The sequence below is a fragment of the Sapajus apella genome, unplaced genomic scaffold (assembly GCF_009761245.1).
Source record: "Sapajus apella isolate SASKATOON/1434 unplaced genomic scaffold, GSC_monkey_1.0 scaffold82, whole genome shotgun sequence".
Lineage (NCBI taxonomy): Eukaryota > Metazoa > Chordata > Mammalia > Primates > Cebidae > Sapajus > Sapajus apella.
Genome location: NW_022437022.1, coordinates 8,618,836 through 8,646,733, shown reverse-complemented (window position 1 = coordinate 8,646,733; position 27,898 = coordinate 8,618,836). Strand labels below are relative to the sequence as shown.

At 41.9% G+C, this 27,898-nt stretch overlaps 2 protein-coding genes across 6 annotated transcripts in view; one reads left to right on the top strand and one right to left on the bottom strand.

The window, feature by feature from the left end:
* SERAC1 (serine active site containing 1) overlaps positions 1 to 8,033 on the bottom strand; it is a 57,527-nt gene extending 49,494 nt beyond the window's left edge. For 2 of the 4 annotated variants that reach the window (XM_032253195.1, XM_032253199.1), the window contains exon 1: positions 7,903 to 8,033. The gene's annotated coding sequence lies outside the window, so the exon portion shown is untranslated. The remainder of the gene's footprint in view (positions 1 to 7,902) is intronic. The other 2 variants (XM_032253201.1, XM_032253202.1) reach the window with 2 other exon arrangements.
* A 40-nt stretch (positions 8,034 to 8,073) lies between these two features.
* GTF2H5 (general transcription factor IIH subunit 5) lies at positions 8,074 to 27,382 on the top strand. 2 transcript variants are annotated; one of them, XM_032253203.1, is made up of 3 exons: positions 8,074 to 8,153; positions 9,743 to 9,815; positions 26,983 to 27,378. In XM_032253203.1, the coding sequence occupies exons 2-3, from the start codon at positions 9,781 to 9,783 to the stop codon at positions 27,161 to 27,163; spliced, it is 216 nt and encodes a 71-aa protein (XP_032109094.1). In that variant the 5' UTR covers positions 8,074 to 8,153; positions 9,743 to 9,780; the 3' UTR covers positions 27,164 to 27,378. The 2 variants fall into 2 exon arrangements, with proteins under 2 accessions (XP_032109094.1, XP_032109095.1); XM_032253204.1 differs by lacking the exons at positions 8,074 to 8,153; positions 9,743 to 9,815 and adding an exon at positions 11,427 to 11,449 and having other exon boundaries at positions 26,983 to 27,382.
* The last annotated feature ends 516 nt before the right edge of the window (positions 27,383 to 27,898 follow it).

Genomic DNA, 27,898 nt, shown 5'->3' with positions numbered 1-27,898 from the left:
TAGAGGGAGAAGCGTTCTGATTTTGGGTATTCTCAGCCTTTTTAGGCTGTTTTCTTCCCTTCGTTATAAATTTATCCATCTGTGGTCTTTATAATTACCATCTTTATAATTGGGTTTCTGAGCGGACGTCCAACTTGTTGATTCCCACCGCTAAAATCTGAGCAACCCACTGCACTGGCCAAAACAGCAGCATTATGATTGATGGTGCTTTTCTGACTCTGCACCAAGAACCACCGCAGCAACGCAGCGGCAAAACCGCCTCGCCGTCGCGCTGGCAACCCGTGGGGCTCCTCCACTGGGAATCTCCTGGTGCGTGAGCAACAAAAATTCATCTGAAAGTGTGGTGTCCTCTCGTTCTCTGCACTTTCAGTGGGAGCTACAATCCCGAGCTGCTAGTGATCAGCCATCTTGGATCTCTCTCTCTCCATTTTATTTTTAAACAGCCCAAAAGAAGTCATTTTTTAAAGCAGTCAATCTAAATATTTACCAACATTTTGTCTATTTCTTTCCTTACTTTTGTTTCTTGCATCCACAACTTCCTTCTAGGTTCAAATCATTCTTGATGAAGGTATATCCTTTGATAGTTTTCATGAAGGCATATCTGTACTTAGCACTCTCAGTCTTAGCATGTCTAAAAATGCTCAATTTTAGATATACTAAAAAATAGTTGTGTTTGGGCCAGGTGTGGTGGCTCATGCCTATAATCCCAGCAATTTGGGAGGCCAAGGTGGGCAGACTGCTTGAGCCCAGGAGCTCTACCAGCCCAGGAGTTCAAGACCAGGAAAACCTCATCTCTCCAAAAAAATAAAAAATTAGCCAGGCCCATTGGCATGTACCTGCAGTCCCAGCTACCCAGGAGGCTGAGGCAAGGGAATTGCTTGAACCTGGGAGGCAGAGGTTGCAGTGAGCCATGATCATGCACTACACTCTGTCTCAGAAAATAATAATAATAGCTGGGTTTGGAATTCTCGGTTTAGAATTTAGAATAACAGATTTCCTTCATTACATTAATTATATTTTCACTGATATTTTTTGTTGCTCAGGAGAAATCTAAGTCTAATTATTGTTTCTTTGCAGGCAAAATAATAGCAAAGAAGTTTAAGAATGGGCTCTGTAGGACCATACTACCTGGTTTCAAATCCAGTTCCACCAACAACTCACATTAGCCATTTTTTTTCCTAATGATGCTTTGACATCTTAGGACCTTAAGAACCTAGGGAATGACTGCCCCTCTCTGGGATAGCTAACTGCTAGAGGTAGCAAACAACTTGCCTGTGAGCATGCCTCTCAAATGCAAACCAACCAATCCTGGGTGTACACCCCCCACCACCACACACAGCTGATGATGCCTCTGTTACTCTGTATCTCCTCAGAGCCAGGTACTGGACAACTACAGATCACCTCTCTGGCCTGTCAAAATTATTCAAACTATCTCATCCTAAATTTGTTCAGCCTGTCTACTCTGTCTCGCTCATTCCTTCCCACAAAAAAAACACAATAAAAGCAAGCTCTGGCCCATGCTTTCACACTGCTCATGTTCCTCCTGAATTACCCTGGTACTTCCCCATGTGGCCTTGTATGGTGTGGTGTGCCCATTATTCCTTGGGACCTGTACATAATAAACTCTTCTTTCTTTCTTTTCTTTTTTTTTTTTTAGAGACAGGGTTTCACCATGTTGGCCAGGCTGGTCTCAAACTCCTGACCTCAGGTGATCTGCCCACCTCAGCCTCCCAAAGTGCTGGGATTACAGGCGTGAGCCACGGTGCCCGGCCATAAACTCTTCTTTCAAGGCAGTTGTTTCTGTGTCTGTCTTCTTACCATACCTGATTAAAACAAAATCCAGGTACATTTTAAAACACTAGATATATGATAATGAGACAGTTAATTAACCTCTCTGTGTCTTACTTTCCTCACCTATAAAACGGCGATAATAAGGGAACTACTGTAAAGGATTGTTACAAATATTATATGAGTTAATATATGTAAAACACATAGAATAGTGCCTATTCCAAATTAAATGTTCAATAAATCTTACTCATCAGTGGTATCAATATTATATTCTATCTGGCAGTTTGAAGATCTTTGGTTTGTTTTTGATGTTCTTACAATTCTCTACTTTATGTCTATGTATGCGTTTCTTTTTATATACCCTACTCAAGATTTGGTATGCTCCTTCAATCTTAGAACTCACATTTTTCTTCGATTCTGCAATATTCTTAACAATTATCACTTTGACCCCCATTCAACTTTTACCTTCTGGTACTCGTGTTAGATGTACGCTAGATTTTTAAAGTCTAACCTTCAAATCTCAACTTCTTCCATTTTTTTCTATCTCTCTAACATGCATTACAGATTATTTCCCCAAATCTATCATCCAATTAATTAATCCTCTATTTAGTTGTGTTTAGACTATCATTCAATCCACCCACTGAGTATTTCAATAACTTTTTATTTCTAAAATTTCCAGTTGGCTCACTTTCACACTTGCCTGCTTTTTTACACATAGTTGTTGTATTAAGTGCAGATTTTTTTTTTAATGACCACAAATTATTCCTTTTCCTATAACCATGTTCTTCGCTAGTTCCCTCCCATAGCGACTTTCGATTGGTCTTATGAGTAACTTTGGCCACAGGACAATGGAAACATAATGCATGCTAAGACTTGGGCAGTAGATGCATGTCAAGGCCTCTCTCCTATTGCTCTTGAGAACCCTGTGACCAGCACTATGTAAAGATGCCTAGGTTAGTCTGCTGGATCACATGAGAAATGCCCAATATCCCCATTAATGAAGCCAACAAGTACCAACTGACAGCCAGCACCAGCCACCATGCATGTGAAGCCACATCAAACTACCCAGCCCCTAGCTGACTCTACAAATCCATATTCAACCCTTAGACTGCAAGCAATAATAAATGTCTGTTTTAGCAGGTAGCCTTTGAGATGGTTTATAATGCCTCAAAAAGCTGACATGTAATTTTTTTTTTAGACAGAGTCTCACTTTGTCGCCAGGCACCAAGCTGGAGTGCAGTGGCCTGATCTCCGCTCACTGCAACCTCCACCTCCTGGGTTCAAGCAATACTCCTGCCTTAGCCTCCCAAGTAGCTGGGACTACAGGTGTGCACCACCATGCCCAGCTAATTTTTGTATTTTTTAGTAGAGATGGGGTTTCACCATGTTGGCCAGGATGGTCTCGATCTCTTGACTTTGTGATCTGCCCACCTCGGCCTCCCAAAGTGCTGGGATTACAGGCATGGGCCACCACGCCCGGCCTGACCTAAACATTCCTTTACATGAGATAAATAAGGCTGCTGCCAGCTTAACTTGGTATACTGCTTTACAGTAAATTTTATTTTTTTATAAGTAGAGGGAATAAAGGAATACACTATAAAGTAACAATAAAAAGTACACCATAGGGCCAAGCATAGTGGCACTCCAGGCCGGGCGGGGTGGCTCTGGGAGGCCAAGGTGGGATGATTGCTTGAGAACACCAATCAACTGACTATACCTATGGCACATGTCTGTAATCCCAGCTACACAGAAGCCTGAGGCAGGAGGACAGGTTGAGCTCAGGAGCCCAACACCAGCCTAGGCAACACAGTGAGACTCATATCTTTAAAAAAAAAAAAAAAACCCTAATGGAATTTATAAGTATGGAGCTATTCCACGCCATCAACCTATTTATCAATCCTTATATAAATACTTCACTGTTTAGATTACTGCAGTTTTAAAGTAGATCTTGAAGCTAGTAGCATTAAATTCTCCAGCTATGTCCTTCCTTTTCAAGATGGACTACTGTAGGTCCTTGGCACTTCCACATAATTTTAGAGTCTGCCTGTCAATTTCTATTTAAAAGCACCTTTAAGATTATGATTGTGGGCCGGGCGCGGTGGCTCAAGCCTGTAATCCCAGCACTTTGGGAGGCCGAGGCGGGTGGATCACGAGGTCAAGAGATCGAGACCATCCTGGTCAACATGGTGAAACCCCGTCTCTACTAAAAAAAAAAAAACTACAAAACATTAGCTGGGCATGGTGGCACGTGTCTGTAATCCCAGCTACTCAGGAGGCTGAGGCAGGAGAATTGCCTGAACCCAGGAGGCGGAGGTTGCGGTGAGCCGAGATCGCGCCATTGCACTCCAGCCTGGGTAACAAGAGCGAAACTCCGTCTCAAAAAAAAAAAAAAAAAAAAAAAAAAAGATTATGATTGTGATTACATAAAATCTGAAACACTCATTTTAAGCAGAGAACAGAGGAGAAATCTTGAGGAGACTAAGACAGAGAAAGTAAAAGGGAAGAGATAATTTAAAAATCAAATATTCAAAAATTCCATTAAATTTAACACTATGGAGGTCACTGGGATCTTCATAACAGAAGCTTCATTGCCCTGGTAGAAGAAGCAGCCAGACTGAAACATCATTTCATCCCTTCATTCTGATTAACAAAACCTGAATTGTCGCTGGGTACACAGATAACAAAAAAGACTACATCATCTTTCTTTCTGGTTAACCGTGGGCACTTACTAACACTGGCTAATGAAATATGAGTGGATGTATCATATGCAATTTCTGAAAAGTGTCCTTAAAAAGAAGGCTATGTGCCTTTCTTTCTCCTTCCCTCCTCCCTCTTGCTAGAATGAGTAACTGTCAGTTCAAATTAAAGCAGTCATCTTACCATGAAGCATCATATTAAGGACGGTAGAGCAGCCAGATAGAAGAATTTGAGTCCCTGATGATTACAGAGCTGCTGCCATAAAAGCAAGCCTGCCTACCTATGCAATCATATACATATTTAAGCCAATATTATCTTGTTTTCTGTGTAATATAGCTGAATCTAATACTAACACAAATATTCAAAAGTTCTTTTTTTTTTTTGAGATGGAGTCTCTGTTGCCCAAGCTGGAGTGCAGTGGCACAATTTCAGCTCGCTGCAACCTCCGCCTCCTGGGTTCAAGCGATTCTCCTCCCTCAGCCTCCCACCTATAATAGCTGGGATTACAGGTGCGTGCCACCATGCCCAGCTAATTTTTTGTATTTTTAGTAGAGACGGGGTTTCACCATGTTAGCCAGGATGGTCTCGATCTCCTGACCTCGTGATCCACCCACCTTGGCCTCCCAAAGTGCTGGGATTACAGGCATAAGCCACCACACCCAGCCCACATCACAGTTTTTAATATCTATATGCCAGTGATCTCAGAGTACCTCTAGCTACGGTCTTTCCTGACCCATCTATCTAACAGCTGTTGGAACATTTCCACTTGGATGTCCAATAGGCTTTTCATACTTAGCCATCCAAAACAGAATTCTTTTTCTCCCCAAACTCTTCCTCCACAAATCTTCTCCATCACCATCCACCAAATGGTCAATGCTTTTTTATTGTAAATGCTAAATAATCTTCCTCTTAAGCAAAAAAACAGATGTTGCCCTTGATTCCTTGTTTTCCCCTTACCCTACATCCAAATCATGCATAATTCCTCTTCTCTTACATCAAAACATACCCCAAAATCCATCCATTTCTCTCTGTATTCACTGCTACACTTTTGTCTAGCTCAAGCCACCAACATGTTTCATTTGGAGTAACAGAATGTCACCTCAGTGGTGCTTTCTGTAACTTAAGAAATCGTTCTCAGATTTTTTTTAAAAAGCTGGGGAGACAGTAGTGCTGGTTGCACAATGCAAATGTCACCAAACTCAACATCTCAAAATGCTTAACATGATGAATCTTATGTGTAACAAGATTTAACAGGCAAACAAAAAAGAAATCTTTCACAGAGACAATGGTCTCTTTTATTTCCTTTCAAATATCTTGCAGCTGTGTCATTCACATTTAGGTCTTTAATCTATCTGGAAACTACTGTTGTCAATAGTTTGAAAGCAAGAATCTAATCCTATCTGCTGTATTCCATAATGACGCCACATATCTCACATATCTTACCATCCTTTATTGAATAGTCTATGCCTTCCCCCTGCTTTGCAATACCACTCAGTGGTATACTAAGCTCCCATATGTAAATAGGTATGTTTCTAGTTTCTCTATTCTGTTCCATGAATCTACTTCTCTATCCCTGAATCAATACCACACCATCTTAATAATTACAACTTCATATTAAGCTTTGGTATCTGATATGGAGAGACCTTATTTTTCTTCTTCTTCTTCAAAATTGACTTCCCAATTCTTGGTCCTTTGCCTTTCCATATAAATTTTAAGTTCAGCATGTCAAGTTCCATAAAACCATACAGTGATTTTAATTGGCATCACACTAAATTCACAGAAATTGGTAAAACTGGTATCTTCTTGTTGAGTCTTTCCATCCATGAATATGGTATATCTCCCCATTTACTTGGGTTGTCTTGTGTTCCAACAGAAACTTATACTTTTCTGTCTAAAGGACCACACAGTTTAGATTGATCTATTTCTAGATACCTTTAGTTGTGAATGCCATTATGAATAGTGTCTATTCATTATTAAAACTTCTAGTTGTTACTGGTATATAGAAGGTTTTTAAATGCAGAGTTCTTCCTGAAGGCCATTTCTGACATCCCCCTGGCCAAAATAACGCTTCCACTTACTCTTTATCACATCATCAAATGGTACCTTCTCCTTAACTGACTTGAGTGTCTCTCTGCCCCCACCTAAATTAGTTACTTGTTCACCATTGTACCCCAAGTGCCTAGAATAGCTGGTACACATCAGGTGCACAAAAATGGAACTGATGAAGAAGTCAAGGAAAAGAATGTATTGCAAGATAGAAAAAAAAAGCAAATAAACGATTCTTGGGAAGAAGAAGACTTGGAGGCAATTTTGTTATTGTAAAGAGAGTGCAACAATACAGAAATCACCCGCTGGAAAATATTTGAGGGACAGAAAGAGGGAACTAAATGGAAGAGCTGGGTTCCCAAGAGATCACATGAATAAACACAATGTTAAAAAATAAAAATAAAAAAGCAGCATGAGGTTGGGCACAGTGGCTCACGCCTGTAATCCCAGTACTTTGGGAGGCCAAGGCAGGCGGATCACCTGACGTCAGGAGTTCCAGACCAGCCTGGCCAATACGGCGAAACTCTGTCTTTACTGAAAATACAAAAATTAGCCGGGCATGGTGGCACAGGCCTGCAATCCCAGTTACTAGAGAGACTCGGCAGGAGAACTGCTTGAACCCAGGGGACGAAGGATGCACTGAGTCCAGATCGCACCAATGCATTCCAGGTTGACCGAAAGACCAAGACTATCTCCAAAAAGAAAAGAAAAAAAAAAAAAAGCAGCATGAGCTTAATCGCACCAATGCATTCCAGCCTGACCGACAGCCCGAGACTATCTTCAAAAAGAAAAAAAAAAAAAGGCAGCATGAGCTTAACTGGGGAAATACAATTTAACCTAAGGAACAGAAAACAAGAACTTCATACCTCAACTAGTAAAAATAATGAGGTGTTCCTTTAGACTACAGAACAGATTTGGGGTAAGAACCTTCTGGGGTCTTTCACTTTAAAATGACCGTTGCCGAGTTTAGAGATGTCTCGGCATTCAATCTGTTCAATCTATGCGGTTAGAGCCGGAGCAGGAAGCGGTGGTCGGGAAGGCTCAGATGTGACCCGTGAGGCCGTTTCCTACTCGTCCTCATCATCTCTCCGTGACTACCGAGCCCCGGAAGACCCACCGGCAGGTGCACTCCCCGAGGCTTCGACAGCAGCCAGAGAAAGGCAGCGACCAGGAAAGACAAGTCAGGCTGGCGACGACCAGAGAGAGGCCCTCGCGCCCCGCGGAGCGTCTGCGGGTCGGTCGGGTCCCTGCGCCTCACGGTGGTGCCCGGCCGTGCCAGGTCCCCGCCCTCCCCTCTCTCCCCTCCCTACCGCGCCCAGCTACGCCGACGTCCCGGTCCGCCCCCACACCAGCCCGGCCTCCACGTCCTACCTGCCGGCCCGCGGACTCGGCCAGTCCCCAACCGCTCGCCGGACCCAGTCGACTGGGGCGCCCTCTCGCCGGTTGCCTGCCAGGGCCCTCCACCCGGCGGCGGGCAGTTCACGACCCCGCCCCCTCGGCCCGCTCTGGGCCCGCCTCCCGCCGGCTCGCTCCACCCACAACAGCGTCCCTAGCGCGATGACGTATAGGCGCAGGCGCACTCTGTCGGCGACGGCGAGGCGCTTTTGCATCTGTAGGCCGAGGTGTGTGGCGAGCGTTTGAGCGGCTGGGGCTAGTGGGGTGCGGGAAGACTGAGAGGTCCTAAAGATAGAGGGGAAGAAGAGAAAAGTCCCAGAAGCCTGTCCACCGGGTGCTGGGGGCACAGGGCGGTGTTCCGCACTCTCTCCGGGCCCTTCCTGGCGGAGCTGCACGCCAGCCCCGCAATCATTTTTAATCGTGGGTTTCCTGTGGGGCGGCTCGCCCTGCACCCCGGTGTAAGTGGAAGGTTAAGTGGGCGGACGCTCAGTGGTTTCCTTCCAGCCCGGGTCCGCGGGGGGCGTGGTTTATTTAAGGAAGGACCAGGAGATCTGTCTTGTCCTTTTTTTTTTTTTTTTTCCTCCTTTGCCGGGAACTACGACTTAATCTCTTTGGTCTCCTCATATGTAAAATGATGTGGTTGGGTCCGGTTGTGGTGGCTCACACCTGCAGTCCCAACACTTCGGGAAGCCGAGGCGGGCGAATCACTTGAGGCCAGGAGTTCGAGACCAGCCTGGCCAACATGGTGAAACCCCGGCTCCACTAAAAATACAATAAATTGGCCGGGCGTAGTGGCTCACGCCTGTAATCCCAGCACTTTGTGAGGCCGAGGTAGGTGGACCATTTGAGATCAGGAGTTCGTGACCAGCCTGAAATCGCTTGAACCCGGGAGGCAGTGATTGCAGTGAGCCAAGATCACTCCACCCTGGGCGACAAAGCGAGACTCAGTCTCAAAAATGAAAGAAGATACACACACACACGCACACTCTACAATACAGTAAATTTTTTTTTTTTTTTTTTTTGAGACAGAATCTCGCTCTGTCGCCAGGCGCCAGGCTGGAGTGCAGAGACGCGATCTCCGCTCACTGCAACCTCCGCCTCCCGGGTTCAAGCAATTCTCCTGCCTCAGACTCCCGAGTAGCTGGAACTACAGATGCATGCCACCACGCTCAGCTAATTTTTTATATTTTAGTAGAGAGCTGATTTTTTATATTTTCACTGTGTTGGCCAGGACAATACAGTAAATTAACCAGGCTTGGTGGCTCATGCTTGTAGTCCCAGCTACTTGGAATGCTGATGGGAGGATCGCTTGAACCCGGAGGCGGAGGTTGCAGGGAGCTGAGATCGCGCCAATGTACTCCAGCTTTGGCGGCAGAGCCAGACCCTGTCTCAATAAAGTGAAGTGGTTGGGCTCACTGTAATTTCTGAAGCACCTTTCAGAACTAACTTCTTTGATTCCTGTTTTTCAGGATCTTACCCTTTGTCATTCACCTGAATGGGAAAATAAATCCTTTGATTACTGGATGGTTTACACCTGGATTGGGTACACTGGTGTAGAGTTAAGCCGCTTGCTTCTATTAGAGCTAATTGACCGTGGGTAGAATTGGTTAGCAAGTAAGATGTGGTATTAATATTCCAAGTAGACTCATTTTAATTTTGTTAAAAAATCAGTATGTCTCTTTTCTTCAGTGTTAACTGTCTTTCATAGACTTAACTGTTAAATATCGATGTTTAATATGTTGCCTCATTTCAGAGGCACATCCCCAAAATAAAGTTAATGATTTTTAATTTAATGTCACCTTTCTCTTTTTATTAGTATTCTTGAGGTCATCTGAACCTTCTGACTGAGAAAAGATGGTCAACGTCTTGAAAGGAGTGCTTATAGAATGGTTAGTAGTTTTGATGCTTCATGAGTTTTAAGTTTAAATACTGAATCTTACATGTATATCTTTTCCAAAACCCTACTGTTTTTAAGATATGAATGAAATCAAGTCTTTTGCTTTCCCAGCTTCAGTTTTCTTATATAACAACTGGGACAGATTTTGTTGCAAAGTTCCTGGTGCCAGATTTCAGTCTCTTCTGTTGAATTGATGGAACTGGCATGGTCAGAAGCAGCATATTTGTTAGATGAGTCTTTAGAGAAACAGTGCTTGCATTCTCCTCAAACATGACTAGAATTCTAGGGCCTGAAAGAGTTCAGGAACTTGCTTACGTCTTCACCATTACAAACTGTGGACTTTATAAACGAGAAAAACGACAGCCAGATGGGGAGGGTTTCTTAAATTCCTTTAGATACAGTCCAAAGGAGAAGCTAAAAACCATAATGGGCAGGGGTACGTTCCTCAAAGCAATCCAATGTATAGGAACCCTGGGAATCCTGCTCTCTGGACACTCCCATTGTCTGAAAATACTGTTGTCTACCTTTCTGTGCCTCTAATATGAGCCGTTGCATGGATAATGTTACTGTTTCCGTGATGGCAAGGCTGAGGAGGAGCAAGATGGAACTCGAGGACACCACCAACATTTAGAACAGCACTACCCAATAGAAACCTAATGCGAGCCACAGATAATAGGCTTACATTTTTTTCTAGCCACATTAAGAGGAAAGTCAAATGAAACAGGTGAATTTAATTTCTGTTTAACCCTGTCTATGCAAAACACTATGCTTTCAACATGTACTAAGTCTTCAAAAGAAATCTTCATCTCCAAAGTCAAATGCATATTTTAATTTTATAGCACATCTCACAGACTAGCCATGTTTCAAGGACTCTGTAGTGACCTAATGGGCCACCTTTTGTACCGTGCCGATTTGCAGTTTTGGTAGAGGAGACACCAACAAAGGCAGCTAAGAAGAAAATAGCCAGTGCGGTTGGAGGGAGGGAAGCCAAAGGAGGAAGTGTTTCACAGGGATGAGTGGGCCGTATTGGGCACTGATTGAGGACTGGCGTGAGATGAAGATTGGAGTTTTGATGAGAGCTATTTTAATGGAGTGGTGGGGGCAGATGCCAGATTGCAGCACTGTGAAAAAGGAAAGGGAGGTGAGGAAGTGGGAATGGAGACTTTGGAAAAGATTTGCTGTAATAATGAGCAAACGGATAGCTGAGGAAGGACATGGTGAGGACTCAGGTTCTTGTTAATTTTATTTTAATGTGAAAGACTTGAATGTACATTGATGAGAATAAACCACTAGGGGAAAAGCAAAGGGGATGGGATCTGAATAAGTTCAAAACACACTGTTGTGTTGTCTTTTGAAGACTCTAGGTTTGATGTACTTATTTTCCTATTAATTTGTCATAACATAAACATTTTCCTGGTTGGCCTTCGTTATTTTTAAATACAGAGGATACACATACACAGAATGTCAGCTATCAATTTTTTTTCCTTTTGTTTCTTCCAATTCTAAGTTTAATCTTCACCCCGGGGTTTGTTAAACATTCACTTCTCTTGTAGGGGTTTTGTGTTTTTCTTGGTGTTTTAAAGTTCATCCATCTAGAATTCACTGGAAGGAGAGGCATATTATGAGGTGAGGATCTAAATTAGCTTCTTTTTTGTCTTTTCATTTTGCCAAATAGCTCAACAGTTCTCCACGTTTCTTTTCTTTCCTAGTGATGCTTGATGCCTCCTTAATCACATAATTTTGCTCCCCTTGCTATTCTCTCCCATCCCTTCCCACATTCATTTTGTTGTTGTTGTTGTTGTTGTTGTTTTTGCCTATTCTAGAATAACCTTGAAATAATTTTAGTCTTATTTCCAAAATAATCCTTTTGGCATGATGGTTGGAATTGCATTAAACCTACGTTTTAATTTGGGGGAAAAAAAAAAGATGGCTAGATTGCATCTTAAAAGAACAAAACTCTGGGCTGGTGTGGTGGCTCACGCCTGTAATCTCAACGCTTTGGGAGGCCGAAGTGGACGAATCACGAGGTCAAGAGATCAGGACCATCCTGGCCAACATGGTGAAACATGTTCTACTAAAAATACAAAAAAAAAAATTAGCCGTGATGGTGCATGCCTGTAATCCCAGCTACTCGGGAGGTTGAGGCAGGAGAATTGCTTGAAACTGGAAAACAGAAGTTGCAGTAAGCCAGGATCGTGCAACTGCACTCTAGCCTGGTGATAGAGCGAGACTGCATCTCAAAAAAAAGAAAAGAACAAAACTCTGAGGAGACTCTGAAGTCTCAGTGCCTAGTTTGCTGTCCCGTATCTCGCCTCTGAATTCTGCCTGGTTTCTCTAATGACTGTCTATCACCTTGCACTTCAGGATAATCCCCAGACTAGCAGCAATAGCATCAGCTGGAGCTTGTTAGAAATACAGTCTTAGACCTTACCCTAAATCTACTAAGTCAGAATTGTGCATACAAAGGACCTTGTTGGCCAGGCTCAGTGACTCACACCTGTAATCCTAGCACTTTGGGAGGCCGAGGCAAGTGAATCACCTGAGGTCAGAAGTTTCAGACCAGCCTGACCAACAAAGTGAAACGCTATCTCTACTAAAAACACAAAAAATTAGCCGAGCGTTGTGGCAGGTGCCTGGTGCCTGTAATCCTAGCTACTCAGGAGGCTGAGGCAGGAGAATCACTTGAACCCAGGAGGCAGAGATTTCATTGAGCCAAGATCACGCCATTGCGCTCAAGCCTGGGCAACAAGAGCAAAACTCCATTAGAAAAAAAAAAAAAAGGACCTTGTTAAGATGCATTTACATTTTGAGAAGTACTGTTAATCAGCTTCAGTTCAATAGTTTCCCTATGGAGAAGTGTTTTGCAACAGGACTGTTAAGTTTTTACAGGTAGGTACTGTCCTTGCAAAACTAATTTTTCCATTCAAAGTGATTTCTAAAGTGTAGTCTGCACAATTTTTCAAAAGAGTAACTCTGTCTTCCCCAAATGCAAGTCTTCCAAAAAGGATTTTGGGCCTAAGAAATAACACAGATTCACAAAGGGCACGGCCAGTGCTAGCGGATTCCCCTTCACAGATGCAGGTGTTAGGACGATAACTGGAAAAGTCACTCAGTCTCCCTCATGTATGTATTTGATGCTGAGGAGAAGCTTGTTATTAATACGGTATCAGCATGAGTCTGTTTATTACTTCATAATATCCATGGATTACATGAAGCATTCAGGCGTATTGGAGTATAGGATTTGTTAGGTCTGGAGTTTATAGGCAAACCACTCGAGGATCTTCTACAGCTGTTGCAGGACACCAAAATTGAGGCTCAGCTCTGAAGGCCAAGTTGGTTTTGGCTTCATGCAGGAAAGAATTCAAGAGTGAGCGACAGTGAAACTGAAAGCAAGTTTATTAAAAAATAAAGGAATAAAAGGTTGGCTACCCCATAGGCAGAGTAGGGTGGGGCAGGTGGGCAGCAGGCAGGCCTGCTAACTGGCTATTTTACGGCCATTTCTTGATTATATGTTAAACAAGGGGTGGATTATTCCTGAGTTTCCTGGAAAAGAAACAGGGATTCCATGGAACCAGGAGTCCACGGTCCAGACCATATAGGGTAACTTCCAGATCTTGCCATGGCATTTGGAAACTCTCATGGCGCTGGTGGGGGTGTTTTTAGCGTGCTCATGCATTATGATTGGTGTATAATAGTAGAGAAGTTTGCTTTTGTTACCATCTTGGTTCTGGCTGGTTTCTTTACTGTATCCTTCTTATGGGTGGCGTCTTCTGACCTGTGGTTTACTGTCTCTCCTGTCTTGGAAACTAGTCCTGCTGAATTCCTATCTCACAGCTGCTTCCACTGTCCCAAGAATCTGTCTCCAAATTCCAGTACATCATTGTATTAATATAAACTAATGTGTAATCGCTTATGTAGTGCTGTTCCACATATATCTTAGCTTGGCTTGACTTACTGCCATATTTAAACTCCATTTTTATCAGTTACATTTTGTAGGGGGGAAACCCCACAAGTGCCGTGGCAAGGGTCTGAAGCCTCAGCCTGTTCCCATATAAATATTGATTTAGAAAAGAATTAGAATTAAAACATAGTTATTCCTTTATGTAATCATATATAATCTTATAGTTACTTATAATCATAAAGATATATACTCAATATAACCTTTAATTTTACTAAATAACTATCAGGTTATAAAGCATGGAACTGAGGTGACAAGACATTGTGAACAAAGTGATCCTGAGGCCAGATGCTCTAAGCCCTCTGTCATGCCCGCCTAAGGGCTGTTGGAGGGCACCTCAGCTGTGCGGCAGCGCCAGTGCTGTGAAAGCGCCCGCTATTTAGCCAGCTAGGGAAGGAGATGTCCAAAATGACCGAGACATCTCCCTCCTGGGGAAGTTAGGAGAAAACTCCGCTTCTCCAAGCTCTTGTGGCAAGGCCTGGCCACTGTCAGGGAGGCCCACAGACATGCAGGGGCTTAACTGTCTCTATGTGATGCTGTGCTTCAGTGATCACGTTCCATGTCTGCTCTCATGCCCTGCTTCTACACCTGGTTTCTCTTTTTCTTAAAAGATAAGAATTAATAGTAACATAGTCTTAGTGTACTTGGTGTTTCTGACAAATATGTGAAGAGTGCTGACGCATTAGCTTTTCTCCTCACCTCGGCTACTTGAAAGTATTGGGCCCCCTATCTCCAAGACACGTGATTTACCTGACCCTATCACTTACCACCGTTACCTCACCCAACCTTCCCTGCCCACTGCTTTGTACTTAATAAAAGTCAGAGTGTCCAGGCACTTGGTGCCACTGCAGGTCTCCGAGCCTTGATTGGCAGTGGACCCCCGAGCCCAAACTCTCTTCTCTAGCTCTGTGTCTGTGTCTTTTATTTCTACAGTTTCTCATCTGCATTAGCAGGGAGGGGCTCACAGAACCCTAGAGGGCTGAACCCTATAACATTTAACTGGTTTGAGTCTGCCGAGATTTGCTAAAGAAGCAAACCAAATTATGATGATGGCCATTTATTCTTACCTTCAGTGAATTAAAAAATCCTAACTCCCAAGGGATTATCAAATACTAAAAGGTTATAAACTTTTTTGGAAAGTTTATGTTTATAAATTTATAATTTTTTTTTTTTAGAAAGAAAAAAAAGAAAGAATGAAGGAGAGGAAGAAAGAGGAAAAGGAAGAGGGAGAGAGAACGGGAGTATTGCTTTATTGCCTAGGCTAGAATGCGGTCTAAAAATGGGTATTGAAAACCTCTTTTATGCCAATAATTGTGCTCAATAATGGAGACAGGAAAAAATGAGGGAAGAAAATAACAAGCAGCCAACCAATATTTCATTTAAACCTGTAAGTAGGTGTGATGTGGTACTGATAAGAGTGTATATTTTGTGTATTTAAAGTGGAGAGTTCTATAAGTGTTTATTAAGTTTACTTGTTCCAGATCTGAGTTCAAGTCTGGAATATCCTTGTTAATTTTCTGTCTCATTGATCTGTCTAATATTGATGTTGAAGTCTCCCACTATTATTGTGTGGGAGTCTAAGTCTCTTTATAAGTCTTATGTGTCTGGGTGTTCCTGTATTGGGTGCGTATATATTTAGGATCGTTAGCTCTTCTTGTTGCATTGATCCTTTTACCATTATGTAATGTACTTCTTTGCCGCTTTTGATCTTTGTTGCTTTAAAGTCTATTTTATCAGAGGTAAGAATTGCAACTCCTGCTTTTTATTTATTTATTTATTTGCTCTCCATTTGGTTAGTAAATCTTTCTCCATCCCTTTGTTTTGAATCTTTGTGTATCCTTGCAGGTGAGATGGGTCTGGATGCAGCATCCCGATGGGTTTTGGCTATCTTTTGATTGGGGGATTTAGTCGATTTAAATTTAGGATTAATAATAATATACGTGAGTTTAATACTGCCATTTGATGTTAGCTGGCTGTTTTGCCCGTTAGTTGATGTAAATTCTTCATTATATTGATGCTTTTTACTTTTTAGTATATTTTTGGAAAGGCTGATACTGGTTGTTCCTTTCTATGTGTAGTGGTTCTTTCAGAAGCTCTTGTAAAGCAGGCCTGGTGGTGATGAAATCTCTGAGTGCTTGCTTGTTCACAAAATATTTTATTTTTCCTTCACTTGTGAAGCTTAGTTTGGCAGGATATGAAATTCTGGGTTGAAAGTTCTTTTCTTTAAGGATGTTGAATATTGGCCCCCACTATCTTCTGGCTTGTAGGGTTTCTGCTGAGAGATCTGCTGTGAGTCTGATAGGCTTCCTTTTGTGGGTAACCCGACCTTTCTCTCTGGCTGCCCTTAGTATTTTCTCTTTCATTTCAACCCTGGTGAATCTGGCGTTTATGTACCTTGAGGTTGGTCTTCTTGAGGAATATCTTTGTGGTGTTTTCTGTATTACCTGCAGTTGAATATTGTCCTGCCTTGCTAGGTTGGGAAAGTTTTCCTGAATATCCTGAAGAGTATTTTCCAGCTTGGACTCATTCTCTTCATCACATTCAGGTACACCCATCAAACGTAGATTAGGTCTTTTCACATAGTACCATATTTCTTGGAGACTTTGCTCATTCCTTTTTATCCTTTTTTCTCTAATCTTGTCTTCTTGTTTTATTTCATTAAGTTGGTCTTCGACCTCTGATATTCTTTCTTCTGCTTGATCAATTTGGCTAATAAAACTTGTGCTGCTTGATGAATTCGGCTAATAAAACTTGTGCATGCTTCGCAAAGTTCTCGTGTTGTGTTTTTCAGCTCCATTAATTCACTTATATTCCTCTCTAAATTGTCTGTTCTCGTTAGCATTTCGTCAAACCTTTTTTCAAAGTTCTTAGTTTCTTTGCATTGGGTTAGAATAAGTTCTTTTAACTCACAGAAGTTTCTTATCATCCACCTTTTGAAGCCTACTTCTGTTAATGGAACACACTCGTTCTCTGTCAGGCCTTGTTCGTCGCTGATGAGGAACCCTGATCCCCTGTAGAGGGAGAGGCGTTCTGATTTTGGGTATTCTCAGCCTTTTTAGGCTGTTTTCTTCCCTTCTTCATAGATTTATCCATTTGTGGTCTTTGTAATTACTGACTTTCTAATTAGGTTTCTGAGTGGACGTCCAACTTGTTGATTCCCAGTGCCGGAATTTGAGCAACCCACTGCACCGTCTAAAACAGCGGCGTTAAGATTGATGGTGCTTTTCTGACTCTGCACCAAAAACCACCGCACCAAGGTGCCAGCAAAACTGCCACGCCAGCCACAGGAGTCACACTGGCGACCCGTGGGGCTCCTCCGCTGAGAATCTCCTGGTGCGTGAACAACAAAAATTTGTCTGAAAGTGTGGTGTCCTCTCGTTCTCTGCGCTTTCAGTGGGAGCTACAATCCCGAGCTGCTAGTGATCAGCCATCTTGGATCTCTCTTTGAAATTTACAATTTTATGTCAAAACTGAAAGGTTGCTGAAAACTTTCTCTTTTTTGAGATCCACCATCAATTGCCAGGACCACACTAAGTATTCTCCCAAATCTAGCTGCCCAAGCAATTACCAAAGCAAGCAACCCGTGACCACGGTATGTCTGTGTCCAATTCCAGATGCTGGAGCAGACCTCTGGTGTAACAGTTGCTACAATTGGTTTGGCAAGTGTTTCAGCAAAAAATTTGTTGCTGAATTCCAACCAGCTTACATCACAATAGCAAAGAATCTGGAGAAATATGTATTATTAGACCACCCTTATCCTTATAAGTTTGGCTTCTAAACCTATATTGTTTGTGAGAAGCAAGTAAGAAGTATGACAAAACCAGTCTAACCATTGTGTTTTTTTCTTAGCATGCATAAATCTTTTCTCAGCCTTTGCTTCTTAGTAGGGCCATGTTCACTGAAGTTTTCCAGGCACCCAAAACAGTGCCTGAGCTATGTATATATACATATACATATATACGTATATAGACATGGCTTAGTAAATATTTGTTTAATGAATGAATTTTGTTAACAGAATTGAGTCCAGGTTTGTGTTCTCAGCTGAAATTCCAAATTAGTTAATGTTCCTTTAGAGCCTTTCTATTCCCACAGTGAGATTCACAGTGGATGAAATGAGATTCTTGTCAAATTAGATTTAAGTTTTAGTTCAAAACAGGTGTGTATACTAGGGCTCCTTTTAGCATGTTATATATCAAAATAGCTTTTAAATGAGGAGGCTGTTGTCTTCCAGTTATAGCCTTTAAAAAGCAGGCACCCCACCAAGCTGCTGATAGAAGTGTAATCTGAGAAACAACTGAAAGCAACTTGTGATGGGTGTTTTGTGCTTTTATATCCTTTAACACAATAATTCCATTCTGTAAGTTTATCTTTAGGAAATCGCTGGGTGTGGTGGCTCACACCTGTAACCCAGCACTTCAGGAGGCCAAGGCGGGCAGATCACTTGAGGTCAGGAGTTTGAGACCAGCCTGGCCAACATGGTGAAACCCAGTCTCTACTAAAAATAAAAAATTAGCTGAGCAGGGTGGCGGACGCCTGTAATCCCAGCCACTTGGGAGACTGAGGCAGGAGAATCATTTCAACCCGGGAGGCAGAAGTTGCAGTGAGCCAAGATCACGCCACTGTACTCCAGCCTGGGCAACAGTGCGAGACTCCATTTCAAAAAAAAAAAAATTAGGAAATGATCAGAACTGCCAATAAAAATGTATGTATTTAATGTACTAGAAAAATAAATTTATTTGTTGTGGCATATTTAAATCAAATAATATAGCTATTAAAATATTAAAATTTGCAGACATTTTAAGTGACTCAGGGAAATGATATGCACAATAATGTTAAATGAAAACACCTGGTGCCTGTAATAACGCTGTTTTCTATGTGACATATGCTATACCGAGCACTTGCTAATATTAATTTAGTTCTCACAACAGCCCTTTGAGGTAGGTGCTAACATCTCCACTTATGGATGCACAAAGTGCGGTGCAGGGAAATTAATCAATTGCTCAGTTACATGGCCACTGTTAAACTGGGATTTTAAATCCTCCAGAGCCCAAGCTACTAAACTTTACATTATACTATCTCTCCAATATAAAACTAAGTATAATATTGTGTTTGCTTTCTAAAAGGATATACGTATGTCTTAGAATTACACCACGTATATGGTATAATTAGTGGTTTTGTAATCAAAATAGTAAATCATTTGATAAGGATAGAACTGATTGTAACTTAAACCTCTCTGCCTATATTCTCTAGTCCATCAACTATGTGGTGTAGCTGTGGTACTAACATTGCTGTTACAGACCACAGGCTCTTTGGCTCCCTATGTAATAAAAATTTACACAGGGCTACGCAGTTTTCCCAGATAAGGCTTTTATTTCAGGGCTTATGCACAAGTGCAAGGGAGACAGTGAAGTATCAAGAACTCTGTGGCTGATCCCCACAAAAGCTGATAGGGATTTTTTGATTAGGCGAAGCATGGGAATTGACATCACGGTAAGATATGCAGGCTGGGCTGGGCAAAGCACGTGAACGGTACAGTATGTGGTCAGCGTCTGGTTGCAGTGGTTATCTTGAGTAATGGGCCACCTGGTGGTCTGGCCAGTGGCTTCCAGGTTGCCAATCAGTTCTTCAGCTTTATTTTCCAAGGTGGAACACTCCACAACCTTGATTTGATACTTAGATTTCCTAAGTAAAAGTCATGGTTAAACTTGAGAGCACAGAAGAATGGCTATTTTCTGTATATGACTAAAGCCTCGGGGTTAGTGGGTACATCACCGGCGGGGTAGGGCTGTGGGTTTTCTGATCAGTGGGACAAGAGAAGGGAAAAAAAGAAATATGTGAATGAGGAGCTGGATACAATCCCTAGTCTCATCACTAGTTAGAAGCCTGAGAAATTGAGAGTGAGTGACTTTATACATTATACATATTTAGGTTGGCAGAGCTGGGGCCTAGGGGTAGGCTTTCTGGGTCCAATATTGTCTTTAGACTTCTGTGTCTTTGTAACAGTAAAACCCCTATTAAATGTCTTATTGGGAAAATGGAGCTGTTTTCTGGTTAACTTAATGTCCCCTATGGTATCTCTTTCTCTTAAGTCCCTCCTCATGTACGAAATAGTTATTGAGCACCTATAACATGCTGGGCTCTAATCTAGACACCCATATCTCAGAGTGAACAAAACCCAGACTCAGAAAACACTTTGGAAAATGCTTTTAAAAGGGAAATAAACCTAATTATAAACAAAGCTATTTCACCTTAATAACAAATTTTCTAAAACAGTCTATCCCAGGACTTAATGGAATTTATGGAGAAATACTTAAAATTTTTTTAAGTAATATCTGTTGGTCAGTTATTATCAGGAAAGATACTTTAGCATTGACTAAGGCAAGATTGTTCTAATGGATTATCAGTGCTGACAGCTTTGACCAGACTATTTTACAGCTCACTGCATCATCCTGGTAGATTATCATGGTATAATCCTTTTCAGAGGCATACTTTATAGGAGCTATACTAAGCTGCTTTTGGAGAGGGTTTATTCATGATATCTGCCCTTCACATTTCCAGGGCAAAGATGTTTCTTTTCTGGACTTCAAGTATGTAAATATACACTTGGTTTGGGGTTGTTTTTTTTGTTTTGCTTCCCTCAGTATGGAAGTGGAATGGCTCTGTGTTCAGATAGGAGTATTCCAGGCCTTTTGTGTTTCATAACAAAATGTCCTTTAAACTTTGAGGTGTTGTTTTTTTTTTGTAATTAATCTTTTAAAATCATATTATCTTTACTTCTGGTACATGCTTGAGAATTCAATCTCAAATTGTCTTTCAAACGTTTAAGGCATGCCAGACATGGTAGCACATGCCTATAATCCCAACACTGGGAGGCCAAGGCTGGAGGATTGCTTGAGCCCAGGAGTTTAAGACCAGCTTGGGCAATGTGGTGAAACCCCATTTCTACAAAAAGTACAAAAATTAGCTGGGCATGGTGGCGTGTGCTTGTAGTCCCAGCTACTCAGGAGGCTGAGGTAGGAGGATCACATGATCCCTAGGAGGTTGAGGCTGCAGCGAACCAAGATTGTGCCACTGCACTCCAGCCTGGCCAACAGCGTGAGGCCCTGTCTTAAAAAACAAAAAGTTTGAGGCGATTGACATTAAAAAGTTTTTTCAGTGTTCACTGGCCAGTCATTCCTCTAAGCTGCCTCAACTGTCTGTATGTTTCCCCAACCGTGGGGAATACCATTAGTGTTCAAGATGATTTGAAGAACACACATTTTGGGGGAGTAGAACAGAAAAATAGGCCAGGCACAGTGGCTCACTCACACCTGTGATCCCAGCAATTTTGGTGTCCAAGGCAGGTGGATTGCTTGAGTCCAGAAGTTTGACCTGACAGAACTCTGTCTCTATAAAAATAATACAAAAAACTATCTGGGCATGATGGCACATGCCTGTAGTCCCAGGTACTCGGGAGGCTGATGTGGGAGAATCATCTGAGCCCAGGAGGTCAAGGCTGCAGTGAGCCATGACAGCAACTACTGCACTCCAGCCTGGGTGACAGTAAGACTCTGTCTCAAAAAAAAAAAGATAAATTTATGTATATGACCAGTTTAATTTATTTGAGGAGAAAAGGAAACTGACACATCAAACTGTTCGTTTTATACCAGATGAAAAGTTAGTTGATTTAAAGGCAATGTAAAGAAAAATATTTATTTTGTTATGCCAGCCCAACAAAAAAGAAAAGAAAAAGAAAAATGTTAAGTGATTTGCAATGGAAAACTTACAAGAGATGGCTAAAATAGCAAGGATAGTATGCAAATGGCAGACATTTTGAAAGCACTGGTGTGATGATTCAGCACAGATGTGAGTCCTGAGGCATTTCTTGGTTTTAGTGGTTTGGCTCTAACTTCATTAAAATTATGTAAATTTATTCCATTTAGAAAATTCCCAAAGAGATTAGTCTTCATAACCACGTAACTCTTGCTATTTTTAATAGCTGTTAGTAGTAGCCAGTTACTGAGAATAAATTGGTGTCGTCTGGATGTGCTGAGCTCAAACTGTAACAAGATAATATATCACGTGCGGACAGTAATGTTATAATGTCCTATTTGTCTTTTACTATGTTATATTTGGACCCAAAGTTTATTTTAAAGGTCTAACACAAAATAGCTGTTCATCCTATAAACCAAAAAGTGTCTGAGACAAGTCTCTATTAATTTAGAAGTTTGCTAAGGTTAAGGACATGCACACGACGTATGCTCAGAAGGTCCAGACAACTTGTGCCCAAGGTGTTTGGGCTACAGCTTGGTTTTACACATTTTAGGGAGACAAAACATCAATCAATACATGTAAGATGTATATTGGTTCAGTCCAGAAAGGCAGGACATCTCAAAGCAGGGGGAATGGGAGGCAGGCTTCCAGGTGGTCACAGGTAGATTCAAGGATTTTCTGATTGGCAGTTGATGGAAACAGTTATTATCTAAAGACCTGGAATCAATAGAATGAAATGTATGGGTTAAGGTAAGGAGCTGTGGAGGCCAAGGTTTTATCATGCAGATGAAGCCTCCAGGTAGCAGGCTTCAGAGCTTTTATCAGACATAAAAAGGTGCCAGACTCTTCTGGATCAGGGAAAAGACCTGGAAAGGAATGGGGATTCTCTACAGAGTAGATTTTCCCCACAAGAGACACATTGCAGGGCCATCTCAAAATATGTCAAAGAAACATATTTTGGGGTACAACACAATTTCAGGGCCTGCTGTCTTCCATGTGATGCTCTACAAGAGTCAAGCTGGAATTTGGTGTTTTATTGCTACAAAATGTCTGTTGTGTGGGTCTTAAGATCTCTGTTTTAATGTTAATACTGGTCAGCTATGCCTGAATTCAAAGGCAGGCAGGTATGAGGCATGCCCGACCACCATTTCCATCATGGCCTGAACTAGTTTTTCAGGTTAACTTTGGAATGCCCTTGGCCAAGGGGAGGGTCCATCAGTCAGTTGGTGGGTTGAGGGCAGGGTGCTTAGAATTTTATTTTTGGTTTATAATCTGATTGTGTAAAGTGTATCCTAAGAAACCTCTAGGATTTTTATAGAATATATTGAGGTATGTGTGGGGCCTGGAGGGTCAAGTGGGTGCCAGGGTCACCATATGAGTCCTCCCTTGTCTCTTGTTTGCAAGGAAAGCTTAGTTGTAGAGCACTGAAGTCCAGGGTTTTTGTCTGACTCTCCCTTCCCCAGACATCACACCTGTCTACTGTTGAATTGCTCTCCTTTCATTCTCCCCACCAATCCCTCCCCTTCTACCTTTATTTGTGTATGCAAGGAAGAGTTTAGGGAAACAACTGAATTTTTAAAGAGTCTGAGTAGAAGAACAATAGTTTTAGAGAGACTGAAACTTTGGTTTCCCTGTCCCGTGGGCCTCCTCATTTTCCTTTCTGTGATACCGGGAAGCACCCTGTTGAACCTGCTTCATCAACTCCGGGTTCCTTCTAGAATTGCTCTTCAAGCTTTTTTCAAAAAATGTTTCCACCTGTGCTCTTTGTCAATAATTAATCAATTATTTACCTCTGAGATTTATCAGTGTACAGTGTGTTACTGTTCTAGAAAATCTTTTCATTTAAATTCTTATTCTGTATGATGCTCAAAATTAGGGAATTGCTGAAAATATGAAGTTTAACATTTTTCTGTATCTGCTTAAATCTGTGACCATTATGCTGTGTTTATAAAATACCCCATTCTTCCTCCCATCTGTCACCAGCTGTTATTGCCATTCAGTTTCATGTCAGTGTCATCCTGGAGACCCTAATTCTCATTATGCCTTATATGTCCATTTTTCCTTATTTTCAGTCACCCAATAAGCCACAGACTCCCAAGCTACTCCATCTCTTGGACTTTCATGATCTATGGCCCTGTTCACCATCTCCTACCTACCCACCCCAATCCTTTCCACTTGCCCTCTAGGACATAGTGAGATGGCAGCAGCATGCCCTGTAGCCTCAGCCTCTTCTCTCAACTTTCCTTTTTCCTTCCCCCACCAGGTGTTGTTTTTTTTGTTTGTTTTTTTGTTGTGGTTGTTTTTTGGACAAAAGCTGGCTTTCTTCTGAGCACCCTGCTTCTCCCACCATCTTATCAAGTGGTGCCTTTTTACCTGTAGAACAGCACCCTCTTGTACCATTGGGCCAGGAGGATTGGTACCTTGCTTATTATTGCCACTTCCAGAAATTCTCCCTTCCTCTTCCATAGAAACCCCAGTTATCCATCCTAGATCATCAGAGTGGACTACCCACCAACCCTCCTCTTTACATACTCCATTCTTCCCTGAAGGTTTTTCCTTGAAAAAACTATCTTCAGTAGCTCTCCTCTCAAATCCTTAGTGAGGTTAGTATCTATGTGGATAATCCTGTAGATACCCTATTCTCCCAGTTCCCTGACCTCCTCTTCCACTGAGCTTATCCTCCACCTCATCACAGCCACTCATTCATGTAGTCGTAGCTAGACCTGTCCTTCCATACCCACATGCCAGCTCTTCAGTCTCATTTCAGGAATCCGACTCTGACCATCACCTCCTCTTTCCTTCACTCCCTCTTCACTCCATCATTTCTTCAACTTCACCAGACCTATGACCCATCTGTTCAGATTCCCACACCTCTTTCTAGCTTCCAATCTACCTTTCTGGTCGCTACAGCTAAATTTCTCAGTAAAGAGAAGACTTGGTTCTCTTCACTGTCTCTGATTTCTCTCCCTCTGTATGAAACCCACTCCGGTCATGCTTTCTCTATTATGACTCCGCTAAAACTGCTATTGTCAAGATCCATGACTTTCTGAATCCAGTAGTCAATTTTCAGTCCTAATCTTGCTATATGCTATAAGCCTTTGACAGAATTGATCACTCCCACTTCCTGAGTAGCCTTTGTTGCTTTCAGGACTCTCTGGGTTTTCTTTCTACTTCAGTGGTAACTTCTTTTTAATTTTTATTTTTTATTTATTTATTTATTTTTGAAACAAGGTCTCACTCTGTCACCCAGACCAGAGTGCAGTGGCTCAATCTCAGCTCACTTGAAACCTCCGCCTCCCAGGATCAAGTGATTCTCCTGCCTCAGCCTCTCGAATAGCTGGGATTACAGGCACGTGCCACTACTGCCTGGCTGATTTTTGTATTTTTAGTAGAGACAGGGTTTCACCATGTTGGCCAGGCTGGTCGCGAACTCCTGACCTCAAATGATCCGCCCGCCTTGGCTCCCCAAAGTGCTGGGATTACAGACATGAGCCACCACTCCCGGCTAGTGGTCACTTCTGTTTTTTTTTGTTTGGCTGGTTGGTTGGGTTTTTTTTTGTTTGTTTTTGAGATGGAGTTTCATTCTTTTTGCCCAGGCTACAGTGCAATGGCATGATCTCAGCTTACTGCAACCTCAGCCTCCCAGGTTCTAGTGATTCTCCTGCCCCTCGCCTCCTGAGTAGCTGGGGTTACAGGTGCGTGTCACCATGCCCAGCTAATTTTTTTGTATTTTTAGTCGAGTTGAGGTTTCACCATGTTGGCCAAGCTGGTCTCAAATTCCTGACTTCGTGATCCGCCCGCCTTGGCCTCCCAAAGTGCTGTGATTACAGGTGTCAGCCACTGTGCCCAGCCTACTGGTTACTTCTTACTTAGCTTCTCCACTCGGGGGCCAGTAGCCATCTCAAATTATAACGTCAAAAAACAACCTTTTTTTGTTTTTTTTTTTTTTAATAAAGTCAGGGTCTCACTCTGTTGTCCAGGCTAGTCTCTAACTCCTGATCTCAAGCAATCCTCCAGCCTAGGACTCTCGAAGTGCTGAGATTACAGCTTGAGCCACCATGCCCAACCTAAAACTAAACTGGATCTTACCTACAAACCTGTTCTTCTTTATCTCAGTAAAAATCTCCTCCATTCTTCCATTTGCTCAGACCAAAAATCTTGGAGCTTCCTTGTTCCTCTTTCTCAAAGCGCATGTCCAGTATTAGCAAATTATGTTGGTTTTATGTCAGTAATATCTAGAATTCAGCCACTTCTCATCACCTCCACTATTGCCACCTATGTGAAAATCATCATCTTTTGCCTGGATGTCACCTCATGGGTTCCCTGCCTCTGCCACTTCCAGTCTTTTCTCAACCCAGCTAATATGATCCTTACAGTTAAAATTTAAGTCAGTTCGTAAGTTAAATCATGTCCCTTGGTAAAAGCCAAAGTCCCTCAAGTCAATTCTGAGGCTGATACTCATCTAGGGATAGAAGTAAATCCTTTGTTAGCATCACTTAATACGTGCTTGTACTTAAAACTTATTTTTCTTGTTTTCAGTAAATTACAATGACATCTTTTGGATTAAATTCTTACCTTTACAATTGATACTGAAATTTCTCAGGACACCAAAAGATTATATGCGATTGTTTTCTTACAAAAATCTATGGTGCAGCTTGACATTTTTATGTTCATCTTTTGCTTACCACATTGTATGTTAGAGACATTTTGCTGTATATCTGTACTGCCCATGAAGAAATTGTATCCCTCTTTTCCCGCATGACAATCCTATTTCTTCCAAACTAAAATCCACAAGTTAATAAAATTCAATTTGGATCTCTTCCCTTGAGTACCTACTGCAAACCAAGCACTGTCCTTGACATTTATCTCCTTTAATTTGTGTAACAATTCCGTTATGTAACTCACTTTTGTAGTTGGGAACAGAGGCTCTGGGAGATTAAGTACATATTCAGGGTCACATAAGTAAGTGATGAAGCTGGGGTTGAATCCAGGTATGACTCTTGTTATATATCCTGCCTGACCAAAGTGACTGTTTAACTGGTTTTGTAAGTTAATTTGTCACTGGTAAGACATTGAAAACCTACTGGTTCCTTAGATGTAATGGGCATAGACAAAAAAGAAATTCATTTTTTAAATCCGTTAAGAAAGCTGTGATTCTAGGCCCTACTAACTACAAAGCTTTGAATGTTCTTCTATTTTTTCACTTAGTGACAAATTATTCTTTAAAAATCTTGCCATTGGCTTCTGCCTCTTCAACATACACTAATAGTTCTAAAATGAAGCCGTGTCTGTAAATTGTTAACACTTGCAGCAGAGAGGAACTAAGGAATTGAGTAACAGAACTTTAAAAATCATTCTAAACATTCTACCTGTTCAGATTTAATTGCTCAAGTCTCTGTGGTGCGATTTGACAACAAAGTATCTTACAGTCATGTGTTTGTCTTCACAGTGATCCTGCCATGAAGCAGTTTCTGCTGTACTTGGATGAGTCCAATGCCCTAGGGAAGAAGTTCATCATTCAAGACATTGATGACACTCACGTCTTTGTAATAGCAGAATTGGTTAATGTCCTCCAGGAGCGAGTGGGAGAATTAATGGACCAAAATGCTTTTTCCCTTACCCAGAAATGAAAATACTCAGCATGGACCATTTAGGAATTGTAGGCAGCCGATGTGAAAGACTTGCCACTCGATATCTTAGGTGACTGGTTAGACATAGAGCGTTGTTTTAGGAGCATGCCACAGGAAAGACCGAGGGATCATTTGTTCAGAAAAAAAGCCCCTGAACTGATTTTGTTATACTGTAGAATTTAAAAAATAATAAAAAAAAGCTTTAACAGTTGGCTGTAATTTGGCTTTTTTATCCTTTATTAAAATACAAATGTTAATGCTTTTCCTGCCTTTGTAATACGAATTAATACATTAAGAATATAATGGGGGCCGGGCGCGGTGGCTCACGCCTGTAATCCCAGCACTTTGGGAGGCTGAGGCGGGTGGATCACGAGGTCAAGAGATCGAGACCATCCTGGTCAACACGGTGAAACCCCGTCTCTACTAAAACTACAAAAAATTAGCTGGGCATGGTGGCGCGTGCCTGTAATCCCAGCTACTCAGGAGGCTGAGGCAGGAGAATTGCCTGAACCCAGGAGGCGGAGGTTGCGGTGAGCCGAGATCGCGCCATTGCACTCCAGCCTGGGCAACAAGAGCGAAACTCCGTCTCAAAAAAAAAAAAAAAGAATATAATGGAGTGTGCTTTTAAATTGTCAGTGTAACATAGGTATTTATTTTGTTCGTCCGTGTTAACTGTGCATTTTTGTTGTGTGGATGTGGGTGGTTGGTTTAGGTTAGAAATGTCATAGATTTGCT